Source organism: Haemaphysalis longicornis, unplaced genomic scaffold (genome assembly GCF_048455015.1).
Source record: "Haemaphysalis longicornis isolate Haplotype H1 unplaced genomic scaffold, Haemaphysalis longicornis Haplotype H1 scaffold_10, whole genome shotgun sequence".
NCBI classification, from domain to species: domain Eukaryota; kingdom Metazoa; phylum Arthropoda; class Arachnida; order Ixodida; family Ixodidae; genus Haemaphysalis; species Haemaphysalis longicornis.
Window position 1 is genome coordinate 47,797,165 of NW_027526204.1, and position 25,959 is coordinate 47,823,123.

The 25,959-nt window shown below is 45.7% G+C and overlaps 1 protein-coding gene across 1 annotated transcript in view; it reads left to right on the forward strand.

The window, feature by feature from the left end:
• The first annotated feature begins 13,695 nt into the window (after positions 1 to 13,695).
• The window catches only part of LOC144158460 (ATP-binding cassette sub-family C member 2-like), a 104,499-nt gene continuing 92,235 nt past the window's right edge, over positions 13,696 to 25,959 (forward strand). Inside the window, exons 1-2 of the mRNA XM_077689341.1 lie at positions 13,696 to 13,805; positions 17,797 to 17,955. Coding sequence (XP_077545467.1) covers positions 17,797 to 17,955 — 159 coding nt within the window. The 5' untranslated portion in view covers positions 13,696 to 13,805. The remainder of the gene's footprint in view (positions 13,806 to 17,796; positions 17,956 to 25,959) is intronic.

Genomic DNA, 25,959 nt, shown 5'->3' on the forward strand with positions numbered 1-25,959 from the left:
CAAGTCAATTTGCTGACTGTTTCTTCGACGCTCATGCTTTCTAGCTTATGGCGGAACACAAGTTCGCTCCTTCGTTTCAGAACTTTAAGTTGCCCTTGAGTACGTAACATCGCTGCGCTGTCTGTTGTTTATGCTTTTATAGCTTATTGTGTGAAAATGTTTTCTGTTGTAAACCGTATTCTTTTGGGAACACTCCATCATCATTGAGGACATGACGATATGTCTTGAAACATTCCCTTCGTGGCATTATTGACTCGTTAGCTTGACAACATGTAGTGTATTTTGACCAATGTGAAGTAGTCAGCTGAATAAATCAGTGGTGGAGCAGCAGCATCATGCTCATAAACAGGTGTGCTTTTTTTTAGAGACTTTGAAACACTGCTTCATTTCAGTAGGTCAAGCATCCCCGGTCAAGTATCTTCATAGCTATGCCTTGCGAGTATAGTCGATCATAGCAAAACGCCCTGTTAAACTGAAGCATGCAACATCGAAGTGGTAGTTGGATTTGGCTCGGAGGGTGGGACATTTCTGGGAAAGCAACTCATTCGAAAATTGAAGCTTCCCGAATTACCTTGAGTGGCTGCACAATATTGCGCGAGACGCACTTTTCCTCGTTCTGTGCCTATGTAACGCTACTCTGTTGAATGAACCAACTAGCCCAACAGCAAGTTTTATTACCCTGTTGAAGTTCCATGTAAACGAACACAAGGTAGCTGCGAAATCGAACTTAAACTTGGTTAGAATCCTAGAGATGGACATGTATTAATGCAACGAAAGCTTCATCGCTCGCACTTCGAAGCTTTGCTGAAGCTCTATGTATGAGCGCACAGGAATGAGGTCAACTGTAACAAACTAAACACACGAAATTTATAGCTTTAGCTTCGGTAGCGCAGCCGCGGCGATCATCGGCGGCGTAGACGGTCGGATTGCATAGCGTGATCGGCGTCGCCGCGGGGGCTCACTGCGCGTATCATATTTGCGAATTTCTAAATCTGAGGCTTCGCCAGAGTCGCGAGCCCAACTAGATAACCTTCGCTTAAACAAAGCACAATTTTACGCTGCCTTGCACGAGATGAAAGAACTGCTGCAACAACACGTAAATTCATAACTGCTGCGGCACGACTGGCTCCATCGAAGCGTTGATATCGTGCAAAGGTAAGCGAAGAAAACTTTCACACGCGAGTGCAGCAGCCACATTGTACGCCAGGCTAAATGTGAGTAATAGCAGAATATTCTATGCGCTATCATCAACTGAATGATTCTGCTTGAACTTTAGTTTCGGTACCGCAGCCGCGGCGAACACCGGCGGCATAGACGGTCGGATTGCATATAACTCGCGCGATCAGCGTCGACGCGGGTGCTCAATGCGCGTATAATATTTGCGAATTTCTAAATCTGAGGCTTCGCCAGAGTCACAAAACCAACGAGATAACCTTCGCTTAAACAAAGCACAATTTTACGCTGCCCTGCACGAGATGAAAGAACTGTCGCAACAACAGGTACATTCATAACTGCTGCGGCACGACTGGCTTTATCAAAGCGTTGATATCATGCAAAGGTAAGCGAAGGAAACCTTTTCACACGCGAGTGCAGCAACCACATTGTACGTCAAGCTAAATATGAATGATAGCACAACATTTTATGAGCTATCAACAACTGCCTCGAACGGGTACCAGCTTCGGCAGAATGCTTGCGCGCGGGTTGCGCGGGCATGAAATGCCCCCGCGCTGACAGCAGCGACCCTAGCGGCAATTTTTGCCCCTGTACGAAACGGGAGCCGGAGTGTCGTGACCAGAAAAGCATTGAAGAACTCTACTATTACTCAAGGGGCATTCCCCATAATCACAGACTAATGCTATGTTCAGACTACCGACGTAACAGTCGTATCGTGCGCTATGGACGTAAAAAACGGCGTTTCACGCAGTTCGGTTGGCTGAGACGTCAAATGACGTCATTATTTAAAGATATTACGACAGTTTCGACAACAGTCTGAACCCGGCCTTACAGACATATTGCGTAAATTATCAAAAATGGAGAATTTCCAAAACGGTCCTGCATCTCCATCAAAGAAGCCGCAATTTTGGTGGAGTTTCCATAGTCTGGGTTCCCGTACGCGAATGCCTTCAGGGGAACGAGGCGGCTCTCGCCGATGCCCGCGCTTATATTCACTGCGCCGTTTCTCCCATGAGGCAATCGTCATCTTTTCCCCCTAACTCCCAACCACTGCTCAGCTGCATGAACGTCTTGGAGGACCACCGGCACAAACGGTGAGTTTTCCCCAACCGACGCCAGCAACTCACAAGAGATTAAAACACTACCTTGAGATGCCTACAGACTAACTGTAGGCATCTCAGGAAGTGTTGTAGGGCAAGAAAACGACATATCAGAAACCCTTTTCGAACCCCTCTATATAGTCCCGGACGGGGCGGTTCACGAGCAAGCACCGTACATTCCAGCTTGACCTAAGAAGAGGCCCCTTGAGCCAGCTGCAGCTAGGACTTTTCGCACTAGGTATCACTTCCACCAGGCAAGTGCACCAACAGCCACACCTGCCGTGGTCATTCATTCATTCATTGATTCATTCATTTACGTTCGCTTTTCTACTTTTGCAGCGATATAGCGTACCAACAAAAGCATAAGATGTGCAGAAGAGAAAGAAAAGAGGCGGTACTTTATGGTAGACAACTTTCGGCATCACCATTCTGTTTTGCATTACAAGTCCTATGAGATTCAGGTTCGATTCGCGGCCAGGGCGGCCGCTTTTCTGATGGAGGCGAAAAGCAAAAACGCTCATGTTTTCGAGATTGCGGCTCCCGGTAAAGATCCCAGGGTGGTCAAGAGTAATCCGGAGAGATAAATACACTTCATTAAGAGACGGCTCTCCTAGTCCGGGGCTCCGGGTATAGAGATGAGGGCCAAGTCTGCCTGTTCGCTCAGCTCCATACGCGTAGCCCCGGACGTTCTTCACTACGACGCGCCTCATCGCCTGTGTAGCGTCGGCGCGTTAGACCCCACAATCAATCAATCAATCGATCGATCAATCAATCAATCAATCAATCAATCAATCAATCAATCAATCAATCAATCAATCAATCAATCAATCAATCAATCAATCAATCAATCAATCAATCAATCAATCAATCAATCAATTCCTGTGCGCCGAGTGTACGAGTGAAGGAGGGTGTTCTCTTCCAAAAAAAGCCTTTCTATTCGCTCAATGTATTTCCAAACCTTTATTTGGAGTCACTTTCTGGTAACTGGGTAACTATAGTTTCAGGTAATATGGTTATAGTTATAGTTAATATCGTTACGCGGCAAACCAAGGAAGATGTGGCGATGATTTATTGTGTGGCCCTAAGGACGACAGTACGAGCCGGGCTACGCGTTGGCCCCCACTTTGTCTTCGGAGGGTACGGCGTGAAGGTGTTCGCCATTACCTGCTTCTGCCTGTCCTTGCCACAATACCAAAACCTCTCCAAGGCGCAATCGCAAATAGCTGAACGTATGGATAATTCAGAAAAATACCACGTTTGCATTGTAACTCAGGGTAAAGCATTGGTGCCTAAGGAGTGCCAAAACTACTGCTTTAAAAGTTCCCCTAAAAAGGAGCTACAATTTCAGACAACGCACAAAGAATAACAGCAGGCGTAACTATATCCAGATACTGTCGATGTGACGCCATACGCACCCTTCTCTTCATCGGACCTTTGCGACTAACTGAATTAATTTACGTACTTTTCGGTTCCTGCACCCTCTCACCTTCCTCGGTTTAGGGTTAGCAGAGGAATATACGGATACCGACGTACCGAAAACTTTGTTAGTTGACGCATTACTGTCAACCGAATTGAAAATTGTTTCCAAAGCAGCGCTAGCTACGATGCGCCCACCCCGTTTCGCCAAGCAGAGAAAAGTTTTCCGGCCAAGTGTGCAGGCATCAACCCTTGTTTTAACAGAGCGAAATGTAGGTTGTGCGACAAGTGGGCAGCCGCGCCGTTAGCTTGGTTGATAAGATCACTACTTTCGATGGCACCCTTCCTCGTCTAGAGCCGCAAATTCGGGACACATTTCATGGACAACAGAGCTGCAGACAAAGTAGCCTTTCGACTGTGCGTCGTTTTCAAGCAATACTTCTTTTTTTTTATCCAATCTTGTAGTTTCCTCTTCGTGTTGTTTTGTCTTGGATTCTTTTCAGAGCCCCAAATTGGGGACAAATTTTATGGACTACAAAGCAACTGATAAAGTAGCCTTTCGAATTCGTGTATTTTTTAAGCAATATTTATTTTCTTTCTGCAATGTGGTAGTTCCACTTGATGAAGCTGCGGAGAACTATAGGGGCCCGGGATGTCGTCCGTCCACTGTCGTTGAGGCCACACACCGAGGCTGATACCGTAACTAGGCAAGAGGGAGAGCCACAGCCACTCGCAAAGGACCCGGCGAGCACCGAGCCGGTCTTTTGAACTTTTGATGCCGATGATGTGGCACAGCTTGACCGACAGCGGGAACCTGCTCGCGAAGGACAGCGACGCCGGAGCGCCGATTCGTCCATGCCACAACGCGAAGCAGAAGCCAAGCGTCATCGAAAAGTGAAAAATCCCCAGCTTCGTCAGGCAGCAGTCTAGGCTCAACAACAGCGAGGAAAAGCGAATCCTTCGGTTAAAGTTCAGCATCCTTAAGCGAAAAGGCAGAACGGCAAGGCAGACAAGAAAAAGCAACAACACACAGAATAAGACAGGAAATACTCTGAAAAACAAAAGGAAAACCGCAGAAAGACAATAGCAAAGCACAAATAAACAGATGATAAACGCAAAGTACTCTCAACAATAACAGAAGGGAAACACTGTCAAATAACTGCTTCTCCCTTGCGACAGCTTTTACGTTGAGTGGAAATGCATCCATTTCTTTTATATCCGTTCATTTTCGGCTAGCGCATCGCTTTATTCGTCGCAGGGTGAGCATTGCACCCGCACAATCTCGTCTCTCTTGCAAATCCTCAGTCTTGTAGTGCTCAACAATTCAACCGCTAGTTGTACATTCCGTGCTACATCGTTCAAAAGCAGTCGCAGAGAGGATAAACGCAAGTCTTGGTATTAAGTAAGTCCCAGCGAATCAGTTATTCTGGGTTTTGTAACAACCTTCTTTAAAGTTTTGTGAAGTTTTTTATTTTCGTGATTTCGAAGAATGGCCGCAAACTGATTAGCCACAGGGAGCAAGGACCTCAAGACGTCCGTCATCTCATCGCCATATTAAATGCCTAAAAGTTTTGTTTGAATAAACGAAGCTCTATAACTACAAATGAGCGTAAAAATGATTTACTCTCACACTAAAGAGTAAGAATTGAAGGTAGCAAAGATTTACGCAACCTTCATGACCATCAAGGAGGTGTATGTCAACGATTGCAGCCGATTTGCTTCTTTTTCGCTCCTGCAACGACTTCTACTCCATTATTGTTGCTATAAGTGCGAGCTTCCCACGTTTTTTGGAAGTGATAATCATTGGACATCACCTTGGAGGCGTGTATGCTATGACGTGTCTCTTCCCACGTAATATTACGGCGAACGCTGGAGTTTTTTGTTTTCTTTTTGGAAGGGGTGGGGGGGGGGACTGTCGTGGCCGATCTCTCTAGTGGGTATGCATTTCTTGCAAACGTAGGCGGGGAGGCTGAGTGGTCACCGTGAGGCACGCACACACGAGCACATGGCATTTTCTTTGTTCTTTAAACTGCCGGGTGGTCGCCACGAGGCCCGCGCTGACGTGCGCTGGCTGGGCAATTTCTTGTTATGTTTAACTGCAGACACGAAGAATTACGATTTGCTAATCAGATTCACTGTTAATAATAACAAGATGCCAGTTCGCTCGAAGTTAAAGATCGTTAAAGGGATGAGAAAATGTTTTTCTGAGTTTGAATTCAGGCACCTTACCCACTACCCTGCCGGTTCTTCAAATGTCAATGCCGGAAGCGTTCTGTGTCAGTCGCGTCGGCCACTGAATGTATGTGCGTTTTAACTTTTAACACCCATCGGGATCCAGAGGGGCGACGCCACTAAGCACCGCCATACCTTATGGCATTATCAGGATGCTGCGCTGTAGAGTCCCCTAGTGTCTCGCAGGGGCTCAGAAACTAGTCCTTGCACTTATCTGAATCCATCTCTTCTTCACTACACTGGTGCGCAGTGGTGCAAACACCACAGCGAAATTTCTGGCTTCTTTAGGAGGAATAGTTTCCACGCGGCCTCTGCGCCAGTATGGACCGGACGCAAAATTTTGTATGTACTCATTTTCTTGTACATACTTAGTTTAATTCAGGACGGATAGTTTTTTTAATCGTAGGCGAATAGTTCAAGTCAAGAATATCGTCATTTCAGTTTCACGCAAAGTAGTGGGCATTGAAAAGAATAGCTTAGTCAGTATTTGCATAATTAGTAGAAAAGCTTCTGCTTGATCTTTTTTGAGAGAACGTGTGCATTGGGGTTATACAATTGCAACTTAATCTGTTTGTATTTTTATTCTTTAAATAAAATTGTTTTTGGTGTTTCCACAAACCGAATTATTCCAACAAAGTGATGGTATTCTACATTAATTTTCATTTTACTGTGATAAAAGATATACAAACTTTTGCGTAGCGTGCTTTTTTTCAAACACACTCAACACACATCTCACAACGAAAAACTGTAATTTGAGTGGCTTGTGACTTTTAGGAGCACTGGTGTGGAACAGCATAAAAACAATTACGGCGGGAATAACGGTGCTAACCGCAAGCCATGCCTCCGCACTGAGTTGTTGTTCTGCCAATCTGGGAGTTTAAACTTGTTGGGCATAAAGAAAAGTGCTTGCCACTCAGCACTTTCGGAATCTTTTTTGGGGGTCATAATCGTTTTTACTATCTTTGCCCCCCAAAAGCGTGTAAAATGTCGGTGCCTGAACTTACTCCTCACAGATTCTAACACCACTAAAGTCGTACGTATACGTACAGGTGCCGTTTCGGTAGGCGAATTCCACTGCGGTACAAAAAAACCTAAGTGCGAAACTATAGAAGTAAGTTTTATTACGTCTCAGTGATGTACTTGCCTTGTGCTGTCATTTAATTGACGAATGTGTACATGGGCCAACAATGTGGTTCCGCGGCTTAGTGTCATCTTTCTGCGTTATGGTTACAACAGGGCTGAAGAATTTGCGTCTTACTGTACGTTAGCGAGGAACTTTTTAACAGCATAGCGGGTGCCTGAGAGCTAATATTGTATTGAGAATAAATGGTAATACGCCCAGTACATCCCATTGTCGACGGCCAAAGTTACAAGCTATATGCTTAGGCAGAATGTTCTTGGAAGTGCATGCACTTTGGAGGGTGATAGGTACTGTACCTAAATAATACTGTATGTGTGGGAGGCAGCTCAGAGAAGTAATTGCGCAATATGCATTTGAGAAATAAGAGCAGTGACTGCAAGCATCGTTATGCACGGTAATAGGTAGTATCATTGCAATACCCACTGCAAAGCACGGTCCCGTTTTCACATTCTGCAGACGAGCCAAATTTGGGCTTGTAAGCTTTTCCAATTCCTAGTTAAGTGAGCGGGCAAGGTTTTGTAAAGATTGGAGACACTTAACACTATTAGATCGCCACCGCTAAACTTGGCACTTTCTGGCGTTTGAAAGCTTATTTTTATCGTTGGGTATAAATATAAATAAATACTGGATAATGTTGTACCTACAGTCAGCGTTGCAGCTCTTCTTCTTCAGTAATGACTTACAACGGCACGTGGATAAATTCAACTGACTTCTGAAGATAATCGCCGCTGATAGAAGCCCTGGAAAAGAAATTATGCTTATAACGAGTGGACGCTTTAGGTTCAGGAAACAAATAGGTCAACCTAGTCGCAAAAATGATTTGCTGTCATTGTTGCCTTCGATTGCAGGGTATAAGGCAGTGAAGTGCCATTTCCTCAAACCTAATACTGTACCATAAGTCACTCTACACATGGATAAAAAGGTAATAGATACAAATGAAAAGACCGTCATATTTCAAACGTACTATCAAGGGCCATGCAGGCAGGCGTTACCAAAAACATCCTACAGTTCATTCGTTTATACACCTTTCAGTTTCAGTTTCAGTTTCAGTTTATTATTCGTTCAAAATAACAAAGTTCACAGTCAGTAGTATGCAAACGAGGGTCCCAAAGTCGGGCGAATGCAGCGGGACCCTCGGTTAACAATAACATTGAAAAGATTAATTATACAGCAAGCAAAATTACACAACGAAAGTGAATAGTGAAAGTACAGAAAACAACAAAAAACAAACAATTAAGCATCCTCAATGCGACACAAGTGCATGGTAATCAGTTATACAAACAGACATAAGTATGTCTCTTACAAAAAAAACAATCATTAATTCCTGAAAACTTTTATTTGAAAGAGCCTCTTTCAAGGCATTCCCCATGTCATCCCGCATAATTCCTGCTGTAATACCCATGCGCCGTATCTAAGGAAGACAGATACCGACACTCAGTATCCCAATGCCTTTTAAGTGGTTCATTCCTTCTCATACGAAAAATGCGGCAATGACAGTGTAACAAATTAAACTTGGAGGAAAATTTCGCCTCTGTAAGGAAGTTGCCGTCGATACCGCGGTTGCTTCAGATTAGGAGCCTAAAGCATAATTGTACGTTTGATTACATCGGGCCTCAAGAGCCTAACCTAATTATTGCTGCAAAAATAATGTGGATGCCATGCTGCCTATTTCTTCTTCACTTTCAGTTATGCACGGCAAAAATGGTGCGGGGCTTCGTTTCGTCACTGTGCTGCAAACGGAGAACCCACGGAGGGGTTGCCCCGTTTTACTGACAGTTGTAACTTTGTTCGAACAGCATTGGTAAATCCGTGTGGTCCAATGGAGGCGTCGTACTATGTAATATAGCGGGTGAGCTACCTGCTATTATTATGAGCGGCCTGCTAGCGGGCGAGCTGCCTGCCTGTTATTTGTTGGCGCAATTAATGCAGAAAAGGTGTAGGTGTAATTCAGCCCCACTAATTATTTCTGAAATGAAAGGAAGGGTGTGGTCTTGGTGTTTTGTTTAGGATGCAAATAAGGGGCTTAGTCCATGATTTTGAGGTGACGACCCACCGCAGGTGGTCTGCAGAAGCTACAGAACGGCTAACTGGACACTGGATTATATATTAGGTATATGAGGACTTGATAAACGTATAACAACGTGGAGGTGAGCAGAATAAATTCACATAGCCCACAAACGGGCCAATGTAATTGGAATGGGAGACCTTTGCTGTAGAGGGGACATTTACAGTCTTATGAGAATGACCATAATAATGACGATAAATGGTAATGGCCTACATATTTCATGATACGGCATGTGCCGCCAGGAATCATCCACACGTAGCCGCACGTAGTAGTGCAGAGCCTTAAGAAATAATCAGTCGCTAGGTCTCAGCCCAGCTCCAGAACAGAAGTACGACTATATCATTCACCCCTGATCATGCACTGCGTTTTGGTACATGTTTATATATACTTACATATAAAGGTCCTTCGTGTGTCCTCCGTGTGTAGCGCTTTGTGTACTCTTGCTATCGTTCTGTGTCTTGTCGTTTGCGCTGTGATTCCACATGCATCACCAACTCGTCCAGTTTTCACATTCATATAAAGGTGCCGGCTGGAAGCACCGACCTTCCGGTCCCGCGTCCTGGCGTCCATCGACTCAAAAGGGCCCCCAGCCCCCAGGGAACGACGAGTGGTACGCGTAGCTGTGTCGACTGGAAAATTGGCTTTCTGAGTGAGAGGGAAATATATCTACACTTACGCCGGCGATATAACAGGGAAGTGCTTCTGGAGGCGTCCCAAGATGAGCCACTTTGAGTGGGCCCAACGACACTACCTCCCAGCGACCATTTTCCAGGAGACGGTGGACATCGATGTCTTGTGAAGGGCACGGTACGGAACGTCTAACAATTATCGAAGGGGAAGCTTTGCAGCATCTTGCCTCAGAAAAAAATTAGGGCATCTTCGAATTGGTAGCGCGAAGACCGAGCAAAAAGCGAAGATGGCGGGCACACCCCGCTTATTCTTGGTTCGGCTAAGTTAATGCGTGGTTACGCTTCGAGACTCGGTGAAGTTTTCTGCGTGGTGTCATTGGTGCCCCCCAAAGAGCAATGTGCACTCGGACATCAAAGTATGTACAATGTACGCGAGCTCGTAAGTCTGGATCTTCTTCAACTCGCTTACTTTCTGCCGCCACTTCAGCAGCACGCCATTCAGGATTGAAACGAAGCTATCGCATCTGTTCTCGAGTAGCGAAGTTCCGGCTTTCGCACCGCGGTTCCCGTTCTTCGGGAGTGTTCCTCTTCTGTAGCCCCTTCTCTCCCTACGTCGGAGACCCGGCTGTCGCGCCTCACACGGATATCCAAACTTCCACTGAAAGTTAGCCATGACTGGCAGGCCCGGATCGTTTTGTCCGTGTGCCTTCACACCTCTCCCAAAATAAACTGCATTAGCGCATGCTAAAACCGGCGGCAACCAGCTTCGTGAACTCGGCGTCCGTAGCGCGACATTTTATCTGCTTCCCAATTGAGGCGCGAACGCACGTGCACTGGCGAGGAGAAGAGCACGCGAGAGATCACGCCACGAACTCTGGGCAGAGTGTTCTCGAAGGTCGAATGGTGCCAGCGTGCGCGATAACGTCATGGCTAGCCGAGGGGCGTACGGTGGGCTAACCACCACTTCCAACAGCATTCACTGCCAAAACGTTCCGGCTGTCATTAGAGAGAGAGAGTGGCCCAACCAAGTCAAAATAGATGTGTTCAAAGCGACAGCCAGAAAAGGTCGCGTTGTATTTTCGCGTGGCGGATCACCTTCGAGGACTGGCAACGATGCAGGAGTCAACCTATTACGTCACGTCGCTTTAAATGCTCCGCCTAAAATAGCCATGTGTAACGAGGTGGTGCGCAGCTGAGGTCTCGGATGGTAGATGCGAAGGGATGCAAATGCATCCAGAGTGAATGGAACCGATATGCCGCCGCTGTAATGTTGTACTACAGCAGGCCAGGCACAAAAGGGTGAGGCACAAGTTGCTGAGCTGGAAAGAGCGGATTGCTCACGCAACCTTTGCAACTGATAGTCTGCCATGTGCGCCGGAGGTAGACGTCCTAAGTCTACAGCAGCTGTGAACAGTGCTGTGCCCAAGTGCTACAGATGCAGCTAATAAGCTAGTTACCTAGCCGCTTTGTCGGAGGGATTGTAGAACCTGCATTTTTTTCGCATACAGTGATGAGGTTGGGGCAGCAAGATTCTTTTTGACGTATCCATGGATTCGCATGAAGGCACCAGCACCGTAATTATAATTATGACTCAGCCCTTTCTAACAGGAAAGATGAACTGATGAGTGTGATGGGGACCCTGAACCTCATAGAGGATGCTTTATTTTTACTCAAGCTAAGCTTTGTTTGATTGCCGCAGCCAAGTTAACGGAGCCTTCTACGCTTAGTGTAGGCAGTGTAAGCTAAAACGTTTCCCTGCTGGTGTTTACGCCATCGTTTTTAAGATCAGTGCGGATGTGGCCTAGTGAACTCGCTGTTTATTTTACTCTAAGGAAATGTTTTCACATATCAGCTGCGTGAGGGAATACAGTGTGGTGTGTTATCCAGTGGACACACGTTACGTACACCATAAAAAGAGTCATTGTTGACTAAAATTAGACCTAGTAGCAGATATGTAGCCGCTGCATTGGAATCCCGTGACATTACTTTTTTTAAAGAGGGGATAAGATCTCTTGTGTATGCATCACTTCATCTCCTTTTTAACAGCTTCGTATATACAGAATTATGGGAATACAGAGTTCTTACTTGCCATGACACAAAACTGCACTAAAACAGGAATTATTTATGAGGAACACATGGATGTACTAGGAGTAAAGTGAATATCCTTCAAAAAAAGTGACGCCATTTTTACTTCTAAACACTGCCAGAAACGACAAATGATACTCCGCGTGAATTCTTCAGTCAGTCCAGTGTCGATAATTCGAAGTACCTTAACTGGAATTTTCGTTCATTCGCAAGTGTGGTTCTGGACCCTGCAATTTTACGCGCAATTTATTAAAAGAAATACTTGGGTAATTCAAAGCTAAAACTCAATTTATCAGTTAAATAGCTTACTTCAAATACATATCGCTAGCGTTATCATAATATCATGATAAAATTAAAACATTTAACCGCCACAACACCTCCGCGCGCTGCACTATGTCGGCGCCATCACCACTGTAGCAGCGCACAGTCGTAAAGTGGCACGTCAGCTGGGACTCGCGCCAGGGAACGCCTTTCTCTCTTTTCTTGCCATCAACCTTCTTTGTTGCGCATGACTCCGCGTGAGCATTTTGCGTGGTGGGTGCTTCGGGCTTTGAATTAAGCGATGGGTCTGAACTATAAGGGCAAACTCGTGTCGCACGCTCAAACGCCTGATGATAGTCGAGGTTCTGAACAAAATAAAACAAGATGTGTTCCGAACTAATGGCAACGCTGTAATTGGCCCTGATGTTTAATTGGAAGTACCGCTAAATTGAAGTTTTTTGCGGCCCCCGGGACTTCGTATCAGCGGGAGTGGACTGTATACGAAGTATACGGAAAGCATACGGAGCCTGACGTTGCTCCAAACTGAATGTAGAAACACGAAAACTGTGTCGAACGTTCTTATTGTTAGAAACAGCGATATTTGGGCGAGTTTGTATTGGTCGAACATCTTCGAATAACAGCGTAAAAACAAAGACTAGGGGAAGAAAATGACAGGACGACGCTGTAGTCAGAACTAATTTTATTGAAACCGCGACACCACGTAAGTACTAAAACAAACTCACATGCCCAAACATCATGACGCACAGCAGATTATACACATCTCAAACTGACCGATTTAAAAACAGAAATCCTATTGCATGTTGAACCACAGCGCAAACGACAGCGCACGTTCCTAATAAATCCTGTCTCATGCAATGCTATGGACGGTTCACTAATGCACAAATCACCTCTTTTTCTGACGAAGAATACCTCGATGATTTCCCTAGTTTGCTGATTGCCAAATTAGTTTTGAGCACAGCATCATCTGTCTTTTTCTTCCGCTAGTGTCTGACTTTTTACGCTGTTATTCGAAGAAGTTCTTATTGTTCTTATTGTCTAAAATCATCTGATGCTCCGGTTTTTCAAAAGAATTCCACCTTTCGTTAAGCCTCGGCACGCTTTACTGTGTGCAAACTCTGTATTCACACGATTCCGCATATACCGAACGTTTCATTGAAAGTTGGTTCACTTAATTGTTAAAAATGCCGCCCAAAGTTATGAATTTTTTCGCCCTTGGGATGATAATGACACGTACAACTTGTATTGTACAACACACTGTTTTCTTTCGCCTTGTTTTGTAAAAAGCGCTTTGAGGGATTTAAAAATCCAGCCCGTAGGACAGCTTTGTCCACACAACATAATAGGCGAATTGTGCTTGCTTCATGGTTTCAGATGCATCGGTGCTGAAGTCTGACGATCCTAATCGATCAAAAGCTTCCAAAATCCCGCCTCACACAAATTTTAAATATTCGCGCATTCTGCTCGCAGGTACTCAGCGGACGTAAAGCCTTCAGCGCTTCGTTTTGTCGAGCAGCCGCGTATGCGATACGTGGTTCGAGAACCGGAGTTTCCGGTCGGTGAGTCTTTGCTTGCGACCTCCGACAGGTGTTCACTGCGTAAATAAGGTCGGTGTCTACCTGGTGGAAAAGTGCACGCTACCTGAAACACAGGGCTCCTAAAGAAAATCTCCGTTGGCGAGAAAGGTAGGCGGCCTTTTATTGCGTTGTTGTCTGTAAAGTGCTCCTAGGCTTGGACACCGCACTGTGGTGCTCCTGCTATAACCAGCATGATTTTATCGGCGTCGATGACAGTGCAAATTATCTGCTCCTTGCTCTGTGAGTGAAAATAGTGTTACCGTATGCGTGGGAAATAATTACGACCAGACTAATCCGAAAAGCACAAATTTACAAAGGCGAGACCAAACTGATTGATACCCACCCGATCGGCTTAGTTCTTACTGCCGTGTGATTAGCCACAAATTGATTCAGAAAATTACCCTCTTGCATCCTGGGAGCTCTCGCCTGTATATTTGTGTTCAAGCATTCGATAAACCGTGGTCAGCTTTGTACAGCAAACTAACAAAGTACCGGCGGTTTTTCTCTGCCCTGAAGCAGAATATCTGTAAACTCGTGTTTGCATACGGGAAAATGGGTAGTTATTTATTTACGGGCTTCAATCCGCGCAATGCTTGATAATGTAGCGTTTTTAGAACTTCTGAAAGCTAGAGCAGCGGCCACAAAGAGTAAATTTTTTCAGCCGCCCTCAGTATCGGTGATTGGCTACGAGTTTTTAAGATGAGAATACCTGTATTCCTTAATTAAGCGTTGCTATGCGACGAGGACGTCATATTGCTACCAAAAAAACTCATAGGGCTGTTGGTAGTGAAATTGGCGTTGACATAACGCCTTTAAGTGTTTTTTTTTACGTTTAACTTCCAGATGAATAGTTCAGGTGCATTGGTAAAGTACGTACAATAATGAAATCAGTCAAGCCTCCCTTCTTTTGATTGCTTTTATTCAAATCGCCAAGCCACTAATAATTTTCAACTTTTTCGTCTTTTTTTATAATTTTGGCCTCTTTAAGGCCTACCTATTTTTTTTTAACACAAAGTTACATGCTTGCCTATACTTGTGGGGTGTTTTGGATCTGTGCGTTATCGGCCATGGCAGCACTTTTCACTTGGAAAGAATATTTCAGGCAGAATTTTTTTGGATTGGGTATCTTGAAATGGCAAGCATTCTTGAAATACTTTCACACAGAACAATTCTAAATTACATCAGTTCCTAAATAGCTTGTAATCGCCCACTTGCGTCCCGGAAGTGCTACAGGTGGTTATTATGACAGTTAGAACGACACTTTTTTTTTTTGCGTCAGTGTGACGTGTATGTGTCGTGGCATTCTCGCACTACGGGCACTTTTTATGACATTTTCAGGAATATAAGCATCTACCGGGAATCTCTAGGATTGTCTTGAATTGGAAAAAGCTATGGTTACCAAGAAAAAGGGCATGATGTACTAGATTACAGTGCAACATGTGGGTTCGTGTGTGGGGGAGTGTGTGCATGTGTGTGTGCATATGTGTGTCAGTGTGTGCGTCGATTTGGTGTTTCTATGCCAATGGCAGCTGGTTTAGAGCACAACAGGGCGAAGTCTGTTTCAAAAAATGGCATCACGCGAAACGAGGACAGAAATACAAGCTGTTGGAAGCGGCTTGACGGAACACCCGCACCCGTTTAGCTGTGAGCAGTTTTTGTGCCAACAAACAGCAGATAGTACGACTAGCGGAGCAATCAGGAATATTGCATAACCAAGGCAACTGCCGGTATTACAAAAACTATGCGTGAGCGAAAGGTCCACGAGTTAAAGAGGGTATGCTTGAAGAGGCAACTGAGAGAGTAGTAGCAATGAAAAGGGTGCGGTTTCACTGAGTACATCTTAAATTTCTCATCGAATCACAACGACAAGTGACGTGATTAGAGTATTTTAATAGAGTTTATTTTTAATCTTGAATTAGGCGAAGAGTAGAAGTTGATAACACTTTGTGATAATCCTGTTAAAGCACAAAGGCTATTTAGCATCAAAAACTGGTAGGTCTTCTCGTGTAAGAATGCGATGTAAAGTATGTTGATTATTTTGAACTAAACCTTCGCTTTTTTAGGGTGATTTTAGAAACTGCAGAAGAACAAAATGGTTCATAATTTCTGTTCACGCACTGCCACTACGCAAAAGGGACCTGGTGGGGTTATACTGGAGCCATACATGGTAAGCTTCTTTTGCGGTGAAGGTAGCAAAATGTAAGAGTTCTTGTTTTACGTGTTTGGTGGTTTGCAGTAGTCTATAATTGAACAGGTGAGAGGCCTGGATTGCTTTATATATATTTTTTAAAGTAGCTGAGTGTTCTCGAGATATGGGTCATTTTCTATAATTGAAAGGGCTTTTGCAATAGGAACATTTAGTTCAGGTTTAGATGCGTCTTTTCCTTAGTAACGCAAGGCAGGCCATGACCGCCGCTGTGTGTGCATGCGAGCAGGCCAGTCGCTCCTAGAGCTTCACAAGGAACAGCTTGGTGAAAAAAAAGTGATCCGCGGGAGCGCTCCTTGGGAGGACGTCCAGATTCGTGACACGAAGCCGGTCCTACGGCGACACATAAAAGAGGATCACACATAAAAAAAATTCCCCCGCATTTCCCCGAGGGGGAGAATGTGAAAGTGCGAATGCACGGTTGTCGGCCCGCTTGCGGCGCTTGCGCTCGGCCCCCGCAGCCCACCGCCTCGCCGCCTTCTCTTCCATCTCTTCCATCGGGTTTGTAGTATCACGTGTACACCACGCAGTTATCAAGCCGCTATAACGCCGCTGAGTCGCCAACGCACGCCGCTGACGACGTAGTTTGAATGCGTTAAAGATATAAGGTGCGTCACTAACGCTGATATCACGTCGCGTCCGTGGCTTGGTCGGTAGAGCGTCGCGCTGCGGCCGCAAAGTCCGCGGATCGAAACCTGGCGCCGGATGCTGTTTCTTTATAGAGGAGCACTGCGGACGCCGACGCCGCCGCCGCCGCCGACGCCGGCGGTGGATGGTTTGGGGTCGCTTATAAAGTGCATTCGCACTTAAAAGGGGATCACACGGCCCAACAAACCGCCCTTGCTAAGATGGCTGACTCCAATGACAACGCCATCTTCACGGACGCCGCCTGGAAGCCAGATACCTTCCGGGGGCGATCGCAGCTGCCAGGGGAGAACAGCGGGACGCGCTGGTGTTTCAATATTGCCAAGAGCAACCTGTGAAGTCACTTGAACTCCAGGCCATCCTCTATGCACTAGAGAAGTTACCGGAATGTGCAAGAACCAGTTCATTCCCCGTGCGATGAAAGACCTTCACCATTTTACCGATTCATTGGAAGACCTAACAGTTCTGATGAGGACACCTGAAGCTGGAGCTTTGGCACGGAACGTGAAAGTCGCTTGCGCAACCCTTTACGAGCTCTGTGGCGTGACGGTGCGGGTAGACTGGGTCCCGGGGCATGAGGACAGCATCCGTACCAGCGCCGCCCATTACGCGGCGAGTGAGCTGGTACGTTTCCGCTCGTTCCTCTTTGATGCAGTTCCTCAGGCTACGCTTCTTCATGACCCGGACGAGGAACGCCCCCTGATACAAGTGCAAGCGAAACGGGAACTGAGCGTGAAGGGGCTGCACAATCCCCGCCCACTTCCCTAAGGGCTTCCACGCAGTGTGGAAGTGTTAATCTACAAGGCAAGGGCAGGTGTTGCCCTTACCGAAAATGTGCTAGCTAAGTGGCGAGCAGACGCCGTATCTAGAATTCGTGACGCTGACCATACACCATATGCGGATTACACTGATTGAGACGAGGAGGGTGACTACGCAGCCACTGTGATATGCTGCACGCGCAATACCGCTTCCTGTCCATCGGTAAGACACCTATACTGTGTGACTGCCTCTGCCTTTCACCGTTGGTGAAGAAGCACAAGGGTCCCGGCGTTACCTCTTTGGAGGAATGGACAACCCCACCCCCTCACTTAGACGCAATGCGGACCTCACCGGTAGAATGTGACCACCATCCCACTCCTATAGCACACCAAGTCCCCCAGATAGCCAAGAAAGTTCATTCCTTCATTCATGCATACTAGGCTCGTACATTAGGCTCCTAACGCCTTGACATGATCCCGCTTGACGCAGATGGCCGACGCATTTCGACCAGCCGAGGTGGCCTCATTGCTCCTCAAGTGCTCTCCCCTCGTCATCCTGGTGCTCTTTGGAAGGGCACAGACATCGCAAAACAACTACCCTCTCACTCCGCATGGCCCGCACTGGACGCTACTTGATTTCGCTCACATGGTGAGTCTTGACAAAAAGTCGTTCCACTTGTTCCGTTATGGTGGCCGTAAACACTAAAATGTAGCGCTAATCTTGCCTCAATTCTGGCGGATTGCTGGAATTTTCGACTATTGAGGAGTTGGTCTTATTGTCAAATAAAAACTGGATATTATTAAAAATACTGTGCGAACGCACTGTCGTAGCAGAAAACAATATATTAATGGCAGGCGTACGTTAAACATAGAAGATCGCACAGCTGAGATGTCGCACGCGCGAGAGATCATGCGCACGAGGGAGAGCTGGGGGACTCTAGTGGCCTGCCATTTTCCGGCGTTTTCCGTGACGTCATGATATTTTGGTGTCAGTAATCCTTTGAGGGTTAGCGTCATTCGCCAGTAGCCACCGATTGACATGGGATAATGAGGGGATTCCTTGGCATGGAATTAGGATGAATGTTGTGAGTAATTCACGTTAGAACAAAATATCGCACGTTAGGCCGAACGTAACGTCGGATGTTTTCAATCAGGACCACTTGAAAAACGTACACGTGCTTATCGCCGTTCTCGCTGCAAGTACATGCCGATTTTTGCAAGAACTCAAAGCGCAACGCCAGTTCTGTGGTCTGCCGCATATCACACAGTTAGTGCTGCCATATTTGCAATAGGTTAGACGAATAAAAACGCAATGCGAAACGCTAGGCCTAAACAGTGTCTTAAAACCGACAGTTGTGGGCCGCTCTTTACCCACCCGAGGGTTACATACCCAAACAGTAGGACGTACCCGCAGAGTGGTGTATTAAAGAATAATTTTGGAGGAAGTGAATACGTTTTTGAAGGAAGGGAATACGTTCTTCGCATCGTAATCTGGGATTTGCGAAGTAAATCGTTTTAAAATATGTTGGGTTATTTTGTGTTGCACTAAGCCAATCTTTTTGGGCCGAGTCACCGGTGTGGCAAGCCAAATATTTATAAGAATAGTGGGCTGAGATGACGTAAAGAACAATGCGCGAAAATCGTATTTTAAGCCCACGCAATATATAATCCAAATTACTCGCTCGTTAGCACAGCATTCCCGAATATGCGTGAAAAGGCCGAGTACACCTGGATAGATTAACCTTTATGCTAGCTTTGGTGTTAGTTTTCGTTTTCCTCTGCACTAGGTTCTTTATTCACCAATTCACGCTTACCTTCGTCTTTGATGGAAATATCTGCCAAGTCGAAATAAAATTTCTCGAGGCAGTTTCGTTGTAGGCGCCTAAACATAGTTCCTACTAATCAAAGGAAGAATAAAAGAAGAACTTTGCAATCTATTCGGTTGTGCTTCGCCCTTAAAACGGCCCAGGTGGGATGAAAATCCACTGCGGAGAAACAAATCATTTCAAAGGAAAACCCGAGAAGATAGACTTACTGAAGGTGGTCTTTAAAGCAGCACAAATTTCTGAGCAACTCAAAAAGGAAAAACAAACAAGGTGCACTCTAAAATACCACAATGTTGGAAAACCATCTCCTCTGCATAGGTTTGCAGCGCTCGTAGTATCTGCCTCACACCTTGGTCTACAACTGGCGTTGGGATATGGGTGCCTTCGACAACAATCTCTTAGAGGCGGCGGGGCAGTTCTCTAGAGCGGCAGTAAAAAGGAAATCACCTGGGGTCTGGAGATTTTTATCCAAGATAAACGTATCAAAATGTGGAGAGATTTTTGCAAGGAGTGAGCGTGTATTCTGGGTTTTTTCGAAATTTTGGCATTGTTTCAAATGTAGTTAGATAGTTTTGTTTCACAAACGTTGTATAATATCGGAGGTTCCAAGGAAGCATCCGACGGAAGGGGGGGAGGGCGCTTACGTTTAACCTGGAAAATGAAAGATTTCATACAAAAGACACTATATATGCCGAGTAAAAATAGAATGGAACCCAACGAAATGATTACAAATAGTAATACATTGATAATAAATTCCAGATAGAATAATAATACTGGAAATTCGTGCAGGAAGTAGTTCTAAAAGATAACATGTAGAAAGTCTTTCTTGTGCACGTAAAAACGAGTACAAAACTGAGCGAGGAATCAAGCGGCAAAGAGAAGAGACGCTCGAAGTTCGATTAGAAAAGTGTACCAGTGGAATACTTTTTCACAGACCGAGGAAAATTGCTGGTTGGCGTACAATTTACGTAAGGGGCAAAGACTGCCTGGTTGATGCGGCCGAAAATAGCAGTGTTTGTCTACCACATTCAGTTCGGACAGTCAAAAGTGAGTAGTTGTTTTGAATTACAAATTTGTTTTTCAAGCGTGCAACACACGCATTCTCTCAAAACAGGTATCTCGTATACGGGACAAGAATAGACATACTTTAAGTTCATGTTCACGAGATAGCGAGAGAATGCCGATTAGGTGGTGTATCGGCTGGGCAATAAAACGGAAATTATTCAATGTAACTAAACGAATAGCTTGATTTTGAAACCCACCTTGGTGGCTGAGTGGCTAAGGCGTTTTGCTTTTAAGCCCAAGGACGCGGGTTTTGCCTTGACCACGATGACTGCTTTCACATAGAGGGGGAAAAGCGCGAATGCCCATGTGTAGATAAAAGGTCCCTAAGTCGTCAAAATTCATCACAAAACTTTTACTACGGCGCACTTCATGTCGCAGGTGCCGCTTCCGCTTCTCGGCGTTCAACACCATTATTTGCTTTTTTTCTATTTCGAAGACGAAGCAGTTGTACTATATCGGAATTATACGTGCTACCTGAAGATTACAAACAATACTTAAGATGGCTGCGGATGAACGGGTTATATAACATTCGTAAAATCGACACATGAAACAAAAGAGGCGTTTTACTTATGGCGTGAATAGAGAAAGCAATTTTCGGTGTCACCAATCATATATTTCCTAAATTTCAGATTTCTATTTAGGGTAAAGCCAAGGAAGGAAGAGCGTAAACCAGAATCGCAAATATTTATGGAAGCGTAAACCAGATTGTAAACCAGGTAAAATCGTAAACCAGAGCTTAAACGCCCGGTTTACGATTCCTGGGTCAGTCATCACACTTCCAATTTTCACAAATTAGTGTCGGTTTATTAGGCAAAAGTGCCTTGGCACAGCCGCGAAGTGACTCTAGTTTTTAAAACAAGGTAGTGGAATTAACGGTATCAAATGCTTTTTTAACATCAATAAAAACGTCTACCGCGAAAAGGCAATGATTTCAACACTGCTTGATGTAGTCTGCAAATTGAATAGGCACGTTGTGTAAATCAGGGGCCTTGAAGACGAGCTGTCCGGGCGTTAAGAACTAAATTTTGTACGGTAGAGAAATATTCTTGCAGGAATGAGTTTTTTTGTTACTATAATTAAAGGGAAACATCGTTAGGCCGCGTTAGTGGGAATAAATGCTGCGTTACCAATTAACAACACTCTCCCTTTCATTAACAAGGAGAAGGCTTGTAGGTGAAAACAACAGAAACAAAAAATTCTGAAGTTCTTTGTACTATATATATATATATATATATATATATATATATATATATATATATATATATATATATATATATATAAATTTATATATATATACACAAACATGTTTACTAACGTTTCGCCTGCAGTCTTCATCGGAGTAAAATATAGCTACCTAGCGTTCGCCCTATTGCTTTCCTAGTCACTCTTGTCTGCCAACCCTCATTTTGGTCATAATTCCACTATCCCCTTATGTCCCATCCATGCTGACTCGCTGTGTTTACATATATATATATATATATATATATATATATATATATATATATATATATATGTGTGTGTGTGTGTGTAAACACAACACAACGCATGGATGGGAAATAAAGGGATAGTGGAATTATTACCGAAATGAGGGTTGGCAGACAAGAGTGAGTAGGAAAGCAATAGGGCGAACGCTAGGTAGCTATATTTTTTGAAGGAAATAAAGAAAGTGGAGAAAAAACTTACACAATGCTCCCGTGGGGAACCCTGACGAGGATGCGAAGCATCATGGGGGTTCCGTGTGGTTCCACTGTGTTGCCGTTATGTTGAGTGATCTGCTGTTTAGTACCGCCAGAGGGAATTCCGCGTCCGGGTCCACAACAGTGGCAACGGCACGCAAGTACTGTTGTGTGACGGTGAGTTGGCGGTGGTTCTCGAGGCGCCGGAACTCGTCCATCATGTTCTTGTCGATGTTGTCGTCTTTGTGGTAGAATCGGTAGTCTCTGTCAGAGTTGGTGAGCTAAAGGTTGTTGACGTTGGTGCACCGACTGAGAGCAACGTACACGCCCTCCTCTACGCAACTTTGTCTTCTTCTCCTTCTTCTTCATCAGCGGTTCCCCTACGGGAAGATGACGACGGTGGTTGAACGCGAAGCAGTCTCGTGATGAATTATTTGGTTGGCCAATCCCTAGGGCCATCCTGCCACAATCATCATCAGAGGCGCTGCGGACGGGGCACGTACAAGTGACATGCCCCCGAGCAAGAGATGCTTTTAATCTAAGCGTTGGTGAGGTAAAGGTTGTTGACGTTGGTGCCCCGACTGAGAGCAACGTACACGCCCTCCTCTTCGCACCTTCGTCTTCTCCTCCTTCTTCTTCAGCGGTTCCACTACGGGAGGATGACGACGGTGGTTGAGCGCGAAGCTATCTCATGATGGATTTTTGGTTGGCCAGTCTATAGGGGCATCCTGCCACAATCTTCATCAGAGGCGCTGCGGACGGGGCACGGACAAGTGACATCACCCGAGCAAGAGATGCTTCGCATCTAAAAATGCCCACCGGGTGGGATCCGAACGTACTACTACCAGAATGCGTGTCTGGTACGATGACCACTACGCTACCGGTGGGGCTGTGCCCTCTCCGCTTCTTCGGGTATTTATGCTAAGGTGCTTTGTTTCCTGCGCTTGGGGGTGGTAGCCAGCGCCACTCGGACTACTAGGGGTGAAGGGGACGATCTTTATTTAACCCCCGGGCGGTGACTCGAGCGTCTACTACGACATGTGAGATCGGTCGACCAGCGTTGAACCCTCTTAAGCTACCTAGGCATCAAGACTGCCAAGGAACGCAATCGAGAGAATGTGGTATATGTGTATACACTCTTAGGCAAATAGACTAAAATAGGGACTAAAATACAGCCTTTAGTCTTCAGGGGCCACCGTTCATGTTCAAGGGGAGTATCTGCGGCAGAGTATGTGCCGTGTGCACAAATGCGGACTAACTGTTCGTCCCCGCCGATCCCTAAGGAGTAAGGGGAAGACGAAACGCATGCAGTTAGTCTCTTTGCTGCATCGTTAATCCCCTAACGGAGTCGTCGTTGTCCTTTCGTGCATATGTCTGTGAACAGTTTTAGATTTCCGAAACACAAGTCATTGCAGTGAGTGGGTCCTTTAGATGATGCCACGGGAGAAAATATTGATGTTAATTATAAGAAAAGCGCCCAGGGGTAATAGAGCGCCGGGTAATGGCAAGAAGTGGCGAGCGCGATGGCCAGACGCTTCTCGGCGAGGTTATGTTGATACGCTGTGTTGCATACGATTCGTGCGGGGTAATAACGTCCAATGAAAGCTTTCAAGCGCCTTAACAGTACCGCAAAAATTAGTGACAATAGCAAAAGTGAATTCCTGAGCGTAATGAATATGTTTATGTTTAACAGACGAGAAAAAACGCATGCTGCTGATGACAACTGCAAAAAAAATGCTCGCTACAGGTAAGCGTCTGGAAGTTATCTTTTACACTGGGTACATAATTGCCTTGGGCACCAAAGCTATGACAATGCTGCAACTGCTGTAAAACCCGCTTGCATTTCCCAGTCGCAATCGTCTAGCGACGCGAATTTGAAGAATTCAGGCTAAGCAACACCGAATTCGCTTTCGCCGATGCAGGCAAAAATGGCATGTTTCCTTATTCTGACACTCACACAGACGACACCTTTCACATACGTTACATAGAGCACTTAACATATGCATCGGACACTAAGAATACACCTAGTTTGCGCTAATTTGTGCGGAAACAAATGAGTCGTCCGATCGCCCAGCTATCTACCTCAACTAGACGACGACGACGAGTAGATTGTTATTTACAAGGAAAAACTACGGTTGTGAGGCTGTACTTAAAATCAAACTGAGCAATAGTCCCGAAAGTTAGCAAAGCGCTCAATGCAAAGCGCAAATCCCGGTCAAGTTCGCTTGCACGGATAGAAATTCGGACACGAGATGCAATGGATCTGTCGCGTTATGCAGATAACTACATGCTGTACACTTGAATATTATCTACAACTGCCTGCACCCGGCGGCATGGTACAGCGGTAGCGCGTCGGGTATTTTGCGTGTATTTCCTCACGTCGGTGGTTCGATCCCTGCTGGTGCCAACGTTTTTTCTTTTTTCTGCGACTCTACGCAGTTCCTCCTTGGGGAGTATCGGAACGAACCATCCGGGTGGGGGACTAACCGTTCGCCCCTCGCAGTTAGTCCCCAAAGGGACTAATGATTGTGGCAGAGGCCGTTAGTCCCCGAAAGGACGAATGTTTAGTCCTTTTTGCCTAAGAGTGTATATATATATATATATATATATATATATATATATATATATATATATATATATATATATATATATAGTGAAAGAAGTCGACTGACACGTTTCCATCGAACCTCATGATCTCTATATATATATATATATATATATATATATATATATATATATATATATATATATATATATATATATATATTGTAGTGACGAATATTAGCTATGCTCCCCAAAAGCATCAGAGTCGTCATTAGCCAGAATGGGTCATGTTGACCAGTGCGAGCAGCCTCATCATCAGCAAAAAGACTGTCGGTAATCCTCATCGCCATCACCTAGAACGACGGGGTTCACTTGGACTGCTTCGATCGGCTGGTGTCTGCTTCCCTGATCCACGATTCCTAACCTCTCGCCTTCAGAAAGATCTTCGTCAATAAATCACCTTTCAAGTGGTGGAAGAGCCGGTGTCACACCTTAATCCTGGAACTCCAGAGCCGGAAGTTACCTTCGGCTATGAACAACCAACCGAACCAGAGTGCTACGCCCTGACCGCCGACGGTGATGTGCTACGGTGCTAGCAGCGAGAACCTCCATTCTTCACCGGAACCGATAATAACGACGCCGAGGATTGGCTGTCCGTGTATGAACGCGTAAGCACTCATAACCGATGGGACGACGCCATGAACCTGAATAACGTCGGCTTCTCTCTGAAGGGCGCCGCCGAGTTATGGTATGGGAACAACCAGCACGACTGTCGGACGTGGTCTGCCTTCATGGTAAAGTTAGTAGCGGCCTATGGCCGACCAGCGGTGCGCAAGCTTCAAGCAGAGCAGAGATTGCGTATTCGAGCACAGCAGCCCGGCGAGAATTTTATTAGCTATGTTGAAGATGTCGTGGACCTATGTAAGCGCGTCGACCCATCTATGGCGGAAGACGATAAAGTCAAGCATATTTTAAAAGGAATAGATGACGATGCCTTCCAAATGCTTTTGTCCAAGGACTTGAGCATGGTTGCCGATGTCGTCAATCTGTGCTTAAGCTTTGATGTGCTGCGGAAGCAACGGGCCCTCACTCGAAGATCTCTTGCACGGGATGGCTCTGGGTTGAGTTTGGCAGCGATTTCGGCCGATTTCGCATTGCTTACGCAAAAAAAGACTTCGTGCGTGAGAAAGTGGCTCGACAGTTGTCCCTCCTACCCTCAACGGCAGAGTCTTTGTCCGCGCTAGAGCCTGCCCTCAGAGACGTCATCCGGGGTCAAATTTCCGAAGCACTTCCGCCGCCGTCTCCGCAGTACGAGCCAGTGTCGCGGCAGTCACTTATGCCGAATTCGCCACCAGACCATTGCAGCGGCCTGCCGTGACGTTCCAGCCGACAGTCCCTGTTCGACCTCGGGTTCCGCCTTCGGTGCTTTCCCAACCTCAGTTCGTGCCGCAACCACGGAGTGCATGGCGTACACCGGACAATCGCCCTATTTGCTTTGCGTGCAGGATGCCTGGGCACGTTGCACGCTATTGTCGTCGTTAT